Source organism: Hippocampus comes, unplaced genomic scaffold (genome assembly GCF_001891065.2).
Source record: "Hippocampus comes isolate QL1 unplaced genomic scaffold, H_comes_QL1_v1.1 scaffold199, whole genome shotgun sequence".
NCBI lineage: Eukaryota > Metazoa > Chordata > Actinopteri > Syngnathiformes > Syngnathidae > Hippocampus > Hippocampus comes.
This window is the reverse complement of record NW_017805372.1, coordinates 72,218-89,838: the sequence shown is the minus strand read 5'-3', so window position 1 is coordinate 89,838 and position 17,621 is coordinate 72,218. Positions and strand designations below refer to the sequence as shown.

The 17,621-nt window shown below is 43.3% G+C and overlaps 1 protein-coding gene across 2 annotated transcripts in view; it reads left to right on the top strand.

Annotated features, from left to right (window-relative positions):
• The window catches only part of sppl3 (signal peptide peptidase 3), a 50,852-nt gene extending 42,609 nt beyond the window's left edge, over positions 1–8,243 (top strand). For both annotated transcript variants that reach the window (XM_019871972.1, XM_019871971.1), the window contains 10 exons: positions 169–246; positions 1,503–1,594; positions 1,669–1,788; positions 1,988–2,066; positions 3,005–3,117; positions 3,360–3,466; positions 4,537–4,700; positions 4,970–5,160; positions 5,308–5,417; positions 5,817–8,243. In XM_019871972.1, coding sequence (XP_019727531.1) covers positions 1,513–1,594; positions 1,669–1,788; positions 1,988–2,066; positions 3,005–3,117; positions 3,360–3,466; positions 4,537–4,700; positions 4,970–5,160; positions 5,308–5,417; positions 5,817–5,885 — 1,035 coding nt within the window. In that variant the 5' untranslated portion in view covers positions 169–246; positions 1,503–1,512 and the 3' untranslated portion in view covers positions 5,886–8,243. The remainder of the gene's footprint in view (positions 1–168; positions 247–1,502; positions 1,595–1,668; positions 1,789–1,987; positions 2,067–3,004; positions 3,118–3,359; positions 3,467–4,536; positions 4,701–4,969; positions 5,161–5,307; positions 5,418–5,816) is intronic.
• The last annotated feature ends 9,378 nt before the right edge of the window (positions 8,244–17,621 follow it).

Below are 17,621 nucleotides of genomic sequence, written 5' to 3'. Positions count from 1 at the left end.
TGTTCCAGAAAATGTTTGTTGAACTCCGCAAGCTGGAACAACTTTGGTACGTTCCTCACTGGATTTCTACTCTCGCGTCTTATTTATTGTCATCGTAATCCAGAAAGGAGTAATAATTCAGGTTCATCATGCTCTTCATTTTTTTTTAATATGTTTTCTTCTCTTTAGGGCGTATTCTTTAGTTGACTCCAGCCAGGTGTCCACCTTCCTCATTTCCATCCTTCTCATCGTCTATGGCAGCTTCAGGTAAGGCGGCACTTGGTGAAATATCAGATGTGGCTCGACTTCATTTTCGACCTGCGTTTGCACCGCATGCTTCAAGTGACACAATCACAAAGCTTTTTTTTTTTTTTCCTACTCACAATCGAGATGTGTTTCACGGCAGCGTAAGATGAGCGAAGCGCGTGGAATCGGATACCTTCAGTTTCGGAATCTGGCCTCTTCGATATGCAGATAAAAATCCAAAACGTATCAGATACCTGCCGATGCAGGTGCGGCGTAAAACGTGAGCACCGATGTAAACACACCCTATCCAAACATCTTAAAATTCAACTCCTGTGATGAATCTAAATGACAGTTAGGGCTGCTGTGGTAAATGCACATGATCTATTTTATTGCCGCAAAACTCCGACAAACCGTCTACACCCGGAAAGAATGTCCTCTGGGGTTGCCACGGCAATGGCCCGCTTACATTCCAAGTTGGCGCGTCATCAAAAAAATGATGCTGTTACTCTCAGGTCAATCTAGTTGCTCCTTTCATCTGTATTTTGTTCAGATGTGTGTCGCTATAATTTCTCTCAGTCTCACATAAGTAGTTATGTGTTGAGTACGGTAGTTTTTACGATGAGAAGAAGAGATGCCGTTGCCTTTGCGGTGTGAAAATGTGACGTATAAACTTCCCGGGCTTCAGTCAACTTAATGTTCAGCCCATCTGCGCCACCCAGCATCGCAGCGGTAACATGATTTTTGCGATATTATGAGCTCTCGGAACCGCACCTGTGATGGCGTTTTGATGGATTTAGTTGCCTAACGTCTCATACCGTAGCATTTCTGTGGAATAAATCTTGTTTATTGTTGTACGGATTAAGTTATTGCTTGTGTTTGCTTCAAACCAAATACATGGGAAGTGGATATTACACAAAATAACCACGTTTTGAATCTTAATTGCAATAATGAGGGCAGGGGGGGGGGGGGTCGCAATTCGATTATTTTTCTAAATCGTTCACCCCTAGTTAATGACGCTGATCTTCCGGCTCTTTTCTATGCACGACCTCGCCTTCATCCTCATCCACTATTTGATGTCCGACATGCCGTCATCACCTCGACGAGTCCCGTCGATGTCGAGCGTGTGCACTCAGTTGGCTTTGCCGTCGTCTCTCCGCATCTGCCACGGCGGCGAACGAGTCAATTACACTTCAGACCGCGAATTAAACCGAGTGCCGGATCGGGGAGGATGCTGTCAATGTGAGGCTTCCTCACAGCACTCCTCCTCTCCGCTGCAGGTCATTAAACATGGACTGCGAGAACCAAGAGAAGGACAAAGATGGCAACCCCACCGCGACGGGCTCCTTCAACAACAGCAACACAAACAACAGTGAGTCCAATCCTTTGTTTTGCGCGGCGTCGATTCCGAAACGGTGCTGATATTTTGATATTGTCTTCTTGCAGGTATTCAGACCATAGACTCGACGCAGGCGCTGTTCCTACCCATCGGCGCCTCCGTGTCTCTGCTCGTCATGTTCTTCTTCTTTGACTCGGTCCAGGTGGTCTTCACCATCTGCACGGCAGGTGAGCGCCAGATCGCGCAAAAAGCACAGCACATGAGTGCCTTTTGGATTACGCACACACTAGTCATTTTTTTTTTTTCGTGCTCCTCCGATGGAAGTGCAAAGATCATTAGCTGCTCCGTGAAGCGGACACTAAAAAAAAAAAAAGGGGGGGGATGAGAATGAGCTGACTCTCTCGTTGCTATCTTTCTCATCCTCAGTGCTCGCTACAATTGCTTTTGCTTTCCTCTTGTTGCCAATGTGCCAGTATCTGACAAGGCCCTGCTCCCCACAGAACAAGTAAGATTTTATTTTATTCTTTTTTTTTTTTTTTTTCATTTCATCACTTCATGCTTCATCGCTCTATATGCAATCGCCTGCGTTCCAGTCCGAAAGGAAAAACAACAAAGGTTTATGAAGCGCACGTCGACGCGCTGTATTTGCTCATATAGTGGCCGTTATTTATTTGGTTGCCAGCCAATCACAATCCAGCGAATATGGCAAATACGAACCGCGCCACTCCCCCGTTTCTGCTCGTCATTGGCGACGCGGCGAACCTTGCAAACATTTGCCTTCATATTTTTATAGTGCGTAACATGTAAACATTCACTGCGAACCTTCGGATTTAATAAGTGCTCGACGTCTTCTGGCAGCAATAACCTCAACCAAACGTTTCCTGGAGTTGCAGGTCAGACTTGCAACAACGCTCAGGATGAATTTCAACCAATTCCCCTTGACTAAACTGTTGCGCTTCAGCAAGGTTGCTGGTGCGTCTATTGCGTCATAAGTCTGAGGTCACACCGCAGCATATGAAATACGAAAACTATATTTTCCTCTCCACTTGTATCAAAGGCACTGTTTTTCCTCACCCGTGACCCTGCAGAAATGACTCTGCTTAATTGTGAGAAAACGGAGAGAAAAAAAATGAAAAAACTGGTCATGCAGCCTTCTAAAGGTTAAGTTTAGCATGCTGGTGTCTGGACATTGCAGCTGTTCCATTGCAATGGTGAACCACAAGGAGGGGCGGCCACCACCCACTCTGCAACCAATCTGAATTGTTACACACACACACACACACACACACACACACAGAGTCCAAGCTTGTCTGACATGGTCCTTTCTAACCTGGCTCTTCCCACTTGTTGAAATGTTTATTTCGACTCCTCTCACAATAGCGCATTGTGGTGCATGTCAATGACGTCGTCTGTCCATGTTTTCCTCCCGCGTTTAAATTGCAGGATTTCGTTCGGCTGCTGCGGCCGCTTCACTCTGGCCGAGCTGCTGTCCTTCTCCCTCTCCGTCATGTTGGTGCTCATCTGGGTGCTGACCGGACACTGGCTCCTCATGGACGGTGCGTCACCACTGTCAACCACGCAGCCGAGTTGACATAGCGCTTCTCCCTCATCGCGGTCAAAATACTTTTTTTGGTTGCGTTTGAGTTAACGCACTTTGTTGTTCGGCTCCATCGTTGCCTATGCTAAGTGCATGAGAGAATGTTTTAATTCAGTCTTAAGTGTAGTTACGAGTTGCTCTTTTTAACTGAGCTTGCCATCGTTAACATATTTTTTTTGGGGGGGTTTCCCCTCTTTGCAGCATTGGCCATGGGTTTGTGCGTGGCCATGATAGCCTTTGTGCGGCTGCCCAGTCTGAAGGTGTCGTGCCTGCTGCTGTCAGGGCTGCTCATCTATGACGTGTTCTGGGTAAGGACATCGCCATAGCTGCTGACACACACTCAACGCTCTCTCTCTCTCACACACACGCACGCGCGGTGCCGTGAGCAAAAGATACATGAGGACAAGCTCATTGTCATCAGCTCACTGTCTCCCAAATTAGTTTGCGCAAAAACATTCGGACGTCGGCGTGATTTATGAACTTCGGGTGACATTATTGCCGCCGTCAGTCAAAGAAACGCCAGGTTAGGGAACAATAAGCAACAGTCACTGAAAAATAGGTCTCCCTTCTGACGCTTTAATATACACACAGTGAAATTTACAACGTGGCATCACAAGGTTACGAACGGCGCAAGGGTCAAAATCGTAATGCGTCACCCGACATTATGCCACCGACTGGTTTTCGGTGGACTGTTTTATGTTGACAAATATTTCCTGTCATGATGACGTTTTTCAGTCGACAAAAACGGCGCACAATGAAATAGTTTGTGCGGGGGTTAAGAACATGTCGTCACAAGGCAAACCAAGTTTACTTGTGGCCAAGAAGTGTTTTTTCGTATGAATATTTGCTGTCGTTGCCATTTTACTTCTGCGTAGGGATAGAACGGGGAGAGGGGAAGCAAAAAAAATCAGGTTATGAGCCCTTACGAATGGTCACCGGGCCGCCCTGTGGCCATTCATCGTAATAATCATATCTTTGTGTTTGACTAAACGGTCCCAAATTCCCTACAAAGTGAATTTGTCTGTAAATTCAGACACACAAATGAGAGACGGTTCATTTCAACGCATTCTCTTAACACACGTTTTGTTGGCGCAGATACTTATTGACTCGCCGTTTCGCCGTCGGGCCATGTCTTTCCTAACAGATATGTTTTAGTCCCGTTGCTTCGTAAATGTCACAGCCGTCAGGGAGGACACTTGGTTTTACCGTCACATTCACGTTAAAGTGCATTTGGAGAAAAGGGTGCAGTACGCACCAATAAAAGCCAATGATCAATCTCCACCGCTGCAGTGCGTCTCATTTTCAGCCTCAACGGGCGCCTAGCAACCGTAAAGCAGAGGAGCATAACATGCCGATGCACCCTTCGGTTTCCCTTTAGGTCTTCTTCTCGGCCTACATCTTCAACAGCAACGTGATGGTTAAAGTTGCCACCCAACCTGCTGAAAACCCCATTGACGTCCTGTCCAGGAAGCTGCACTTAGGGCCAGGGATGGCCCGTGACGTCCCCCGCCTCTCCTTACCCGGAAAACTGGTCTTTCCCAGGTAGGAATGACACTGGGTGCCTCCAGTTTCTCTTTATTGCTGATTTGTATTTTTATTTTTTTCTTCCTGTATTGAATTTATTTTTCTCGGCTTTTCTCTCCGCACGACTTTTAATTTTCCGCTGGAATGAGCATTACAGCCTCAGTGGGCTGTTAAAGAACATTACTCCGCCAAACTGGTCGCTTTGTCCTTTATTTGCGCACAATGACAAGATATTGAGGAATTTTAACATTCCAAACATGCCCGTTGTTGTCCCTCCTCGATCGCAGCTCCACGGGAAGTCACTTCTCAATGCTGGGAATTGGAGACATTGTGATGCCCGGGCTGCTCCTGTGCTTTGTCCTGCGCTACGACAACTACAAGAAGCAAGCGAGCGGGGAGGCCCCGGGGCCCGGGAACATGTCGGGACGCATGCAGCGGGTCTCCTATTTCCACTGCACTCTCATCGGGTACTTTGTGGGTGAGTGAACGAGCGATTTTGATTCCAAAACGGGACGTTATTTCAAAGGGAAAATGCACAAACAAAAATGAAAGGAAGTCTCATTTCATTTGACACGTCTGGCTTGAGTGGTAATTCTTTTGTGCATGTGTGTGTGTGTGTGTCTAGGTCTTTTGACGGCCACCGTGGCATCCAGGATCCATCGCGCTGCTCAGCCTGCTCTGCTCTACCTGGTGCCCTTCACCCTGCTGCCTCTGCTCACGATGGCCTACCTGAAGGTACGTCCACGGTCAGCGGGTGGTACGCGCGTTGCTTGGTGGGTTTGAGATGTGTGTCGATGCGGCAGAATTCGTGGCTTGATTTGAATGTCTGCAATGGAACATAATTCGTTCTGGTGCTGGTTCGATCGCCGATTTGTTTGTAGTGGAAAGACGTTTTGCCGTCGGAATTAATCCAAATAAAAGAATTCTGTCAGAATGTTATAGAAGACGTTGTCTCTGTTCGGTGGAATTCTCGCATCGTCGAAATGGCTACTTTTCAGGAAGTCAAAAAACGCCATGCGCGCTTTGAGTCACCAAACGCATGAGCATCAACACACCAAAATCACGAATGGAAGGACACATCATCAGCACTGGCCTAATGTAAACACTTGGTGTGTGTCTGCGCATGTATTTCAGGGGGATTTGCGGCGCATGTGGTCCGAGCCCTTCCACGCCAAGCCCAGCTCCCGCTTCCTGGAGGTATGATGCACCCAGGCAATTAGCGACCAGCATCAGAGGGGAGGATCACGGACCCCCACTCCCATGGAAGAGCGGGGGATGGATGGATGGATGGATGGATGGGTGGGTGGGGGTGTAGGGGGGGCGCCCTCACAGTGAGGCCATGTCGTCACCACTTGTTCATGCTTTCCACCCATCTGCAAAGAACCCATGAGAAGGACACAAGGATGTGTGTGTGCGCGCGTGTGTGGATCACAAATGCCCCAACACACGTCATCTTCCTCCTCTTCATGATAGCACACCCTGCTCATGTTTCACTTCCCCTTCCTCCCGTCTTTCCTCCGCATTGATTTGTCACACGAGATCACGTGACCTCCCTCCTGTCCCTCCTCCCTTTGTGGACTTGCGATTATGAGACATGTGGGAGGGGGGGTCTATATATATATATTTTTTTTAGCATTGTCGTGGTCATTACTCTTGACATTATTATTTCAGAGCGATGTCAAACAAGCACGGAGTGTCGCCGTGGCGACAGGAGGGGGGGACATGCAGTGAAGGAGGGGGGGGCATACACGCAACACACAGACACCGAGACATCCCCTCCTCTCTTGTCATCTGTTCTCCTCACTCCCCATTCCACAAAGACGACAATGTATTTTATTTAGAAAAGGGTTTTATTCTCTGCAAATACAGAAAATGATGCATTATGAAATTGCGCACACCCGGCGGGCGTGGCTCCCATTTGTAGATATGTGTACACTTGTATTTTTGCCATCTCTTCAGTTCGCATTTGTGTTGGAGAGCATGTTGAGCAGTGGGCGGCTTGAAACTGACGGCCAGTGGACTCGTGAAAATTGGTGTGTGTGCTTGTGCGATAGAAACACAAAGGCAAAGAAAAAAAATATCCAACCGTGGCAGGGGCTGTTAGTTTCCTGCTCCTGTTCTCAAGTGTGCGTGCGTGCGTGTGTGTGTGTGTGTGTGTGTGTGTGTGTGCGCGCGCGAGAGAGAGAATGATGACCTGCTTTTAATATGTTTTTAATTTGGACTGGCTGTGACAATAGTCAGGTTGGCATCGACGCGGGTGGACTACTCTGACTCACTGGTGTGTAAACCTTTTTGTAAAGTATGTACTTTTTTGGGGGGGGGGGTTGTTTTTCAAGATAGGACGAGTCCAGACGGGTGGAAATGTAAACAGTGTTTTTTAAAATAAATGTTTCTTCAAATAAATGAATGTTGAATTAATTTGAAGGTATGTTACGGTCATCCAGAGACCTGTTTTGTCCCTCTTTTCTGATGCTTTCATTTTGAATTTTTTTATTTTATTTTATTTTTTTTTGTGCACATCCGAAAGGGACGTTAAAAGGCCACCGACATGGTGACGCCACAGAACAAGTGAGTGAGCGCGATGAGGACCTGACTATTGTGATGAGTCAGTGGGAGATGCACAGGTACTGTGGTTACATGTATAGATACAGCTGAATGTGCGCGCGTGTGTGTGTGTATGCGTGTGTTGGCCCTGAGGATGGGAGGAAATCACTCTAAAAAAAAAAATCAGAAATTGATCAATGGAAATTAGAACTACAAGCTAACAAGTAGTTTGTTTTACTGTAACCAGTCTTTGTTGTTTTTTTTTGTAATTTATTTTTTATTTTTTTTGTTGTCTTGCCACTGTTTTGTGGTGCCTGTCTAATTTATACCGCAAAAGGCAAGGAAGCCCAAGGGACGTTGCAGTTTTTTTTTGTCCCCTCCCCCCTCATGTTCTTTTTATTTTATTTTTTACTCTGGACGTGCATGTTAAGTGTGCATTGTAATCATTTTGGGCGGCTATTGCCGAACTTTTTTGGAGGCTGGACTGGACCTATTCTATGAGCCCCGCCCTCCCCATGTACACAGCAGAGTTTGGACTCGGGACGTTTGTGACTTGGGTCCAGGGGGGGGAAAAAACGGCTCAATCTTTGGGACCTGAGCACCCTTTCCAAGCCTGAACTGTCGAAACCACAAAGCCCATCACCTCTCCATGGACATGGCAAGAAAATATATAGATTTATATACATATACAAGTATACATATATACCTATATATATGTGTGTGTATATGTGTATATACACATATATAAATAGCTAAAGACGATCATTGTGGAAAACCTTTTTTTTTTTTAATGGGTTCTTTTCAGTCATTTAATTTTGTCTCCAGAGGATTGCAGCTCTCTAGACATTGCGACTGAATGGATTCTGTATAGACAAATGGTGACTCAATAAATTAAGAACCGTGTTGTGATGAAACATGAATCTGGATGCGTTTTATCCACACACCAAAAAAAAAAAAAGAAAAAAACTGTCTCCCTCATTCAGGATTGTGCTGTAAATAAACATGACTAACTGTAAATGCTGTTGTCTTCAATTGGGTTGGATCGCGGATGGAGAAGCCAATCGGACATGCAGGGATGTGTGGCCAGGTGAGGCAAAGCCTCAATAGATTGTGACCAGTCACAAAAAAAAAAAGACATAAAAACTGACTGGCCAAAATTAGAGGTGGGAAGTCTCTTTTATGACTGTCAACGTCTCCAAAATGTTTTCCAACACTTGTGATACAAAAAAAATGACATCAAAACTGACTGGACAAAATTAGAGGTGGGAAGTGTCTGTTATGACTGTCAACGTCTCCAAAATGTTTTCCAACACTTGTGATAAACACGGTTTCCATAGCCAGTCTAATGTATTTAATAATTCTCATACAAATCGTGCGGGCGGCAAAATAATCACTTTTCAGGAGACGCCCCCCCCCCCCCCCCCCCCCCCCCGACCCCAAAAGGTTTTGTTTGTTTCTTCAACCATGAAAGGAGAGCAAGCCATTTTCAACTGAGATGAATCATTTGTAAAATAAATAAAACACCCACACTTGTGGACTGCCCTGTAGTATAGGTTTGTGGAAATAAATACATCAAAATTTACCTAATTGTAACTAAGGAGGTTTCAGTCCAACACCAACGAATATTAAATGTTTTGCTGATTTCATACAACTGCGGATTAAGTTTGAGGTGAGGCAGAGAGGATTCGACCTCCACACTGCAGCTCCGGTGCCCACACTGAAGGGGGCGTACGAGAGCGCACAGGTTCAAGGTGGTGACTTTCATCTCCCCAGTCACCTGCGTAGAAGACAAAAGTCTCATCTCATCGGACTGCATAGCTCAACAGTGGCAAATGAATGAAAAAGATTCCAGACCGATTCTCATCTTCTGGTTTGAAAAGGATTTGATCTTGACTGGACCAAAGGTGACAAAGTTACTCTACCTTGGGCTCGCGATGCCAGCTACAAGTGTCTTTGGAAAGATCGTCCTCGGATTTAAAATCGACTGCACAAACATTTGGAATAGGGTTTTGCAGGAAGACTTCCTTTGCTGGATATAATCTCTAGTTAAACAGAGAGACTTTTGAAGCTCAAAGAAGAAGATGAGTAGCTGTACAGGAAAAGTAACAACGATAAAGGTAAGACAATGAAACTTTTTAGCTAAAGTTAAGACAATGAAACGTTTTGAGCTTGACCTGAAAGAGATCATTAAACAATCAACAATAAATTAAATATTTTTGGGTGGTGACAGGGTGCATTTTAAATATTTGAGCATTATAATAATATAGCATCAAGTATGAACTTAATCTTTCAGTGGAAGCCTCAATGAAATTTTCTTTTTTAGCACAACAATCAAACTCTCAATCACGAGAAATAACGCTCTTTATTGCCTCATGTGCGTGTAAAAAATGCTGTTTTTAGCCATTATACGTTGTGTTAGGCTGCTAAATTTGTAAATCTGACTTTGATACGCATTGCCCACCAGTCAGTCATAAGCCTCACCACGCGTCATGATACGTAAAAGACCGGCCAAAAGACTCCGGCTAGCAAAAAAAAAAAAGGACTCCTGCCAGCAGATGTTTCATGGAGACCTCCAATGCGAAATGTTCATTTTCGGCCGGATCATAGTTATGATGCCGTTTTGGCTCCTAAATCCGTTTTTTTTCCCCCTACCGTTTTTAAAAATCGACACTTTTAACATTTGTAAATATAATGCCAGAGTGTGTTTGGCTTGACAAGTACATCTTATTGTGTCGCACATTTGCGAGTCATTCAAAGCCTGCAATTATTTTATTAATTGAATGCTGTACTGTGTGGTGCATTAGCGCTGGTTCCGACCACTGGACAAATTTGCAAAAACAAAATTACAATATTGTAATGTATCAATGAGGTGAATGTGGGAAGGTTCTCCAGCAGAGGGAGCCACAATACAAATATCTACTTGCGAGCAGAAGAGGAAGAGCGGCTTATTATAATGAATAATAATAATAATATATGTATCACGACGCCTGTTATAATCTCCAAATTGTCGTCTTGTGCATTAATATCTCAGTCAACCTTGTTTTAAAAAGCAGGTTAATGTTTTATGTTTTAACAATGTCGTCATCCTTTAACAAACATCAAAGTTTTTACAATTTAAAGTGACAAAAAAAAGGAAAAGACATTGATTGAAGTGTTCGAAATTAAACGAAATTAAACGAAATTTAACGTTAGCGATGGCTTCAGAGGGTGGAAAGTTGGGAGAAGGAGAAGGAGGATTGTTGACTTGTCGATGACTTCATGAACAGAAAATGGCCGCAACAATGACAAAGCAAAGACGCTGAGTCAAGAGTTTTAACTAAAACCTCAGAAACGCTGACTTTTCCTGCGTTCTTTCTCTCACAGGAACTTCTATATAAAATGTTTTATGCCACTCAAATCAACACAATTCTTTCTTTTTACTCCGCTAAAGTCTTTTCAAAACTATCAGAATGTACCCCCGCGGAATCAAAATAGTATCGTCCGTTTTCTTCGCCATAGTCAAGTCTTAACAATTTTGATATTGGAGTGGGGGGCGGGGGGTCTTTGTCAAAACTTGTGCCGTTTGGAAGGTCTGTCCTCTACTGAGTGACATTGTCGTAAATATTATATCTGTGCTTGCTATAGCCTTGATTTTAAATTAATAGATAAAATGGTGCTCTTAGACTAATGTGGATTTTAAGCTCTTTATTCAACCCACCAGCTCAGCCAATTGGGTTGATGGTCACATAAAGGATAAACATGTGGAATATAAATTGGGAAGGACTTAAACGCATACTAAATAATATGCCAAAAGAATCGTATGCGTAATTTTAAATTAATTCAAAAATAATCATTGAAAATGACAAATAAACAAAAATAGAGTTTTTGAACAAGTTCCAGTTGTACATTTAAGGTCCTTTTGTATAGTAAGTATATCTAAAATGTTTCTTAGACATCATGTCCATATTCAAACTCAATTACGACCTCCTCCCCCTTTTTAACCACCCAGAAGCAGGGAGAAAAGCAACAAATTGCCTGCAAAATGAATTAGTGGAGAGTGTCAAATGTTTTCGTGCCACTGATCGTGTGAAGACATACTGTAGTTTAGTCAGTGATTTGCGACACACGGTTGTGCGCCGTATTCCAAGTGAAATTTTTCGACAGTAACAACAAAGTTCCGTAAAGTGTCTTTGGGTGTGCGTTATCCTAAAATTTAGTCCAATAAATAAAGTAAACCTTAGCACGCAATTGTTGTCCGTGTTCCACCAGCTTTGTTTTTTGGTCATTTATTTTATTTTTTTTAATTTAAGGTCAAGCAGAAGTGTGGTAATTGGAAAACACTTTCTTATTTTGTCATTGAATGTTGTTTTGTTAAGTAATGATTCTTACAGGGAAACTTTTTTCCCGACCCAACCTCAACAAATAACGGCACCACATAAAAACGACATAAATAGACATACCTACAGTTATTGACTGATATTTTTGGGATGTGTAGCAACACGAATCCGGAAGCATGAATGACCATGACCCGCCTTATTCAGAGAATAGAGACATTCTCCATTTTGTCGTTGGCTGGAACAGTGGTTTGCAAAGTGTGATACGAGTACCGCTGCTGGTACGCGGGCTCCCTCTAGTGGTACGCAAAGGAATCACGAATAACATGTTCGAACTGTGAATATTATAATAAAGTGGATTCATTTTTTTTCTCAATTCAGTACATTTGTGAGGTACAGTTAACTTGTATTCAACTTTTGGGGACAATGCATTTGTATTTGATCTTTTTAAATGTTTATTTCAGCACATTTTTGATTGAACCTTGATGTGCAATTGATTTGAATTGAAGAATTATTTAAGTAACATTAATAATCATTGCATTCGTTTCCTCTTATCTCCTCCCACCCCCCAATAAATCAACCTCCTTTTTGTCGAACCATTATTAATGCTACTGTATTTTGTTTTTTAGCTAATTTAGCATTTTTGTTGTTCAGTTTTGCTCATGCTGGACCTGTTACCCATTCAGTCCTGATTTCCCTCTCGGAATTTGACTCGAAAATGTTGTGGCAGTGGGGGTCTCGTGGTGAAGGCCGGGTTGAGTCTTCCATCTTCCGATTCGTCGGGAAGGTAGGCATCATCTCGTTCCATGCGCAGCACTTAGATGATCACTTCCTCGACGGCCAAGGATTAAAATAACCAGAATTCTGCCTCGTCGTGAATATGACGGTATTCAAATAAATACAAATCGGATTCAGATTACGCCGCCATCGTAAACCTAGAAGCCCTTATATTTTAATCCCAAAATGAGTTTAAATTGACAAACAGAGTCTCTTGTGCCACCTATTTGGGAAGAATTAATTGCAAAGCCTATAATGAATTCAATTGCTTTGTTTCGTGGACTCCCAGGACCGGTTCAAAGTGACAGATGTGAAGATAGGAAGGCTCAAGTGACCAGTCGTTAGCTTTCGGTGGCTTTACTGACATGGAAGGTGGGGGGTTGAAGAGCATGACACTGGGTGGTGGGATTGCTGAAGGGCTGAGCGAGAGGCGGGGGGGGGGGGGGTTGGGTGGAAGGTCGGGGAGGTCAAGGCAGGCAGGGACCCGCCCCTTGTCCGTCATTGGCCGCTCGGCCCTGCCGACCCTGCGCCGCTTTGAAGTGGCCAGAATTCCACCACGGCCATGGGGATTGTAGCATGTCATTTGAAAAGAAATTTGACGAGGTGGTCCTAAAAACAGAAGGACGTGGATGGGTGGGGTTCGCTGGGAATGCTGGGTTTTGTTGTTCGGCGACGTCACATGACCAGGCAGGCCAGGTGATGGCGGCCAGCCACTATTAGACGCCTTCATTTACATTTAGGGCACCCTTTCATTCATTGGGTACTGACACCACTCCCACCCCACCCCCTACCACACACACACACACACACACACACACACACACACACACACGCAGACAAACCTAGTGAATTGATTCTTGAATTGATTGATTCATTTTGTAGTAACCTACAAGAAAGCTATTTTCTCCCCTCCAAAAGTGCAAAAAAAATATTTTCCCTCTTTCATTTTGACGACACTACTCATTTTTATAGAGTAATATTGCATCAAAATGGTGGGATACATACAGCAGTGATCTTTATTTCAGTTTTTGTGATAGATTCTAAGGAGGAAATTTTGTGTAAAATCGATCCACGCTTAATACTTCGCATTGAAGCGTTTTTTCCCCCCACAGTTGGAAAATGTCTCATAATAATTTGCACATGTTTCTGTATAAATCATACATATTTGTATGTGTGAATATATAATTAGTGACTCTTTTATTATGGTTTTTTTTTTAAATGAGGAACGAATTCATTTAGTTTTTTTAAAAAAAGGCAGTTTCCTGCTTTTGTAATCGAAATGTTCCTCATGCTTAATACTGCACAGAAGCACATTTTTGCCGGTTACGTTCTAATAAAAATATCATTCATCACCACAAGTCAACAAATCTGATGGCGCCGTAATATCTACGTATTTTAATAGTCTAACAAAGAGACTAGTTGTTGACACCTCTCTATATACTAGTCGTATCATTGTAAAAAGACATTTAATTGTGCCATTTTATGTTACACACTCTTGTAAATCATTAGAAAATAATCATATAAACACTTTTTTGGGGGTGGATCACATGTGCCGGGGAGTAACAGTATGTTTATGTTTTTCAAATGTGTGTTTATTTCTGTTTATGTTGTAGTAAAAAAAAAAAGTGTGGGGGGGGGGGCAAATAATTGCTTACATCACCGCAAAACATAAAATTTGAGCAGTGTCGTCATCTGTTGCGCAGTATGTACACGCCATCATTAAAATGCGTTGTACAAGCAGTTATGGAAGGTTTGTAAACTGTCTTTCCCAAAAGTGAACTAGTGTGCGGTTTTGGCTGGAGGGCCTCTTCGAAAAGGGGCCCGCCCATACCTTCAAGAGGACTGATTCAAGGGAGGAAGTGAGGCAACGTTGCATTATTTGTTGGGAACAATTTTGCAAGCTATTTTAAAGCCTGTACGGCAGCAAAATGAGCAGTTTGAACAACAGCAGACAGAGTTTTATTGCTTGTGCAGCCCCCCGGCCACTTCATTAAGTACACCTGCACAACCTAATGAGATCCGGTCCCTGAAAAAGAAAAAATACTTACGATTATAAAATAATAATAACCTTTTTTTTTTTAAATAAGTTTGAATTGACATTTTGATTGAATTGAATTGAATTGAATTGAATTGAATTGGCTGTTTGGTGCTCTTTCTACCGTCTTTGTTACTGATTTGTTGCTTTACTGTTGTATATGTTAGTTGCTCTATGTACAGCACTTTGTGTGCAGCGATGGCTGTTTGAAAGTGCTCCATAAATACAGTTGAGTTGAGTTGACACCGTGAGAGAGGTATTCATTTATGCCACTATTGTGTCAAATTGATCCATGTGGAAGTCCAAAACAAAATGTCAGTATGAAACTTTGGATTTACTTGTGTAGTGTCATCAAACATGTAACACTCCTTGAGTTATTATTAATAATACAAATAATTGTTCATTTGATTTTTTTTTTGGTTTGTTTATTTGTTTCGTTTTGGACACTTTTAAACACTCAAATTTCTCTCGGGTCAAAATTGACCCAGGAGCTGGTGTTTGTGAGTAACTGCAAAACAGAAGTGAACCGAAATGTCCTTCCTGCAACTTTTACTCATTTCTAAGCTATATTTTGTTGCTAAACATTCGAGCGCAATCATAGTGAACACATACCTCGGGAAGAGTGTCAATCAAAAGTGAGCAATCTGATCTTTCGCATTGGATGCGAATGCCGCGAGTGTCGAGGCTCTCAACGGAGGCATCAGAGGTCATTTCAAGAGCGTTGCTATTAATTGGTCACTCGTGTTCAGGTTCATAGCAGAAAACTTCTTTCCTCCTTCTTCTTCTTTTTCTTCTTCTTTTTTTCCTGCACACCAACCGGCAGGCATTCCAGGCTTGTTTAAATAAGGCCGGCCTGCCTGCCCGGGCGCGGGTGGATTCCCCTCTGGCCCTTTGCCCTTCGACCCCGAGTGCATTCCGTATGTAAAGTGAGGAATTTCTCTGAAGTTCACTTAATGGGCTTGAGTTTTTTTTTTTTTCTGTTGGACTCTGCTCATGCCATGCACTATAGCTGAGGTGGAAAAGGGGGGAGAGGAGGAGGTGGAGGATGCGTGCATGTATGCATACTGCATGGAGGGAAAGGAGGATGTGGACTGTGGCTTATGGACGAGTCTCGCTGTTGATCACGCGCACCGCACGCGCACTAGGAAATAATCGATAAGTCATCAATGTGTCCGTCAATACCTGAGCTCGCTCGGAAGTGTTTCAGGGTGACTGTTGGCGCACTGGTAGCGCTTGTTTGCTCGACTAGAAGACAAAACGGACTAGACTTGTTTGTGTCTAGCTAGCTAGCTAGCTAGCTACGCCCAAAGCTATTTCTAATCCTGGATTCATTTAGCTAATCTTCCTATGTCTACCAAACTGGAATGAAAATACTAATAATGAGAGTAATGATAGTCACATTGGTTCATTTCATAAAACCAAATGTCAATAAAAGTGTGACAATGATCTGTGATTTAATAAAACTTTGGATTTAGTGACATGCGCATGTGTAAACTGTCCAAGTGTCAGGAGGGTGCTGATATGCAAGCGATTTTCTTTCTTTTTGCTCTTTTTCAGAACGTTGATAGCTTTTCAGGCTGAAATAATGATAATAATAATAATAATAATAATAGCAATCAGTATGTTTTTAAAAGTGAAGCTAAAATGAGGTCCAACGCAAGAGCTGTGTCCAAACGTCTTCTGTGAGCAAAGTAATAATGCTGAGTTACGGGGGAAAATATGCAATGTGTTTACGGGGGGCTGTAAAACTGCTGTTTAGTAACGTGAATCACAATAAAATGCTAGTTGTTCCCAAATGAATTTAACCCATCAGATGATTATTGTCTCTGTGCTTGTTGTTGGGGTGGTTGGAGTTTGCGCGGGTGTACAAGTGCATCCCACATGGTACAAAGAGATTTTTTTTTTTTTTTACTTTCATCCCCCTTTTGTTATTCTTCTTTTTGCTTGCCCTGTTGTTAAGATCACTTTATTTTGTTGTTATTTGGTAGGTTTCAACAAGCCTGCTAGCAAGGGGGGGGGGGGTCCTCTGTGGGGGATTCCTCAAAGCATCATTTTTGCCCTTGCAATGTTCAAGCAGTGCTTTATCGCTGATATGGACCAATCTCAGACATTGCTCGAAAACGCCCTCTCGTCCCAAGGCCCTTACCAATTGCTTGCCTTGCTTGCCCTGTCTCCCCCACAGCCCCCTAAATAGAAGGTGCACCCCTCAGTATCAATAATGATGCCATTAGCGATTCTTTCCATTCAAAAGAAAAGGTTTGCCATCAGTGTTTTGTTTTGTTTTGTTTTTTTTTGCGGTGTACAACTGAAATGCATCATACTGTGAGCGCCGCTTTTGATATTTTGACTTCTTTGAAGAGTGACGTATTACCCAGTTGAGCCAAATTCATCCGAAATACGGGAACCAAAGGTTCTCAATAAATTACTACAATATTATTTGATTGTTTTTTGTTGTTGTTGTTTTTTAATTTCAGTCATCCCTGAGTGTATCAACAGTTTGCCTTTATAAAGACGCTTGAATTAATTTCACAGTTAATTCCCCTAGATTATAGATTGCCATAGTGTGATAACCTTATCTAGAGTCAAAATATTTCGAAACAGCTCAGTGTGAATCGGTGCAGTTGCACACCGACTGGTAATTAATTTAGCCTCATTAGCTTCATAAATGTTTACATACGGGCTCTCCGTATGAACGTGCAGCGGTGGCTAATGTTGTGGGGTTATTTTCAGCCCGTTAAAAGAGAGACGGCTGCCAGGGCGGCGGCGGTTCTCGTGCGGTTGTGCGCTTCGGGAGTTGCTGCTGGGTACTGTTGGAGACACAGTTAAAAGAAAAAAAAAAGGAGCCTGCCACCCACACAGCTGGAATGTCATGCATGCAGTCTATAGAGTCTGTTTTAAGGGGGGGAAGGAAAAGGGGGGAGGTAGAGGAGGAGGAGGGGAGGGCGGCTCAAGGTGGGGGCCGGCCACTTGTGTGTGTGTGTGTGTGTGTGTGTGTGTGTGTGTGTGTGTGTGTGTGTGTGTGTGTGTGTGTATGTGTGGTGGATGGAAATGGGGATGGGGGAAGGGAAGAGGTCAAAGTGCAGAGGAAGAAAGGAGGTACATTTTGGGAGGATGGGAGTTGCTACGTGGGGGGAAATGCAAAAAAAAAAAAAAAAAGGAAAAAAATAGGCACAACAATAAGCAGAATCTTTTAAAAGGCTTTTCTCGCCCCGGGCCCACATGACACCTCTCTCTCACACACACACACACACACACTCAGAGGCAGGAAGC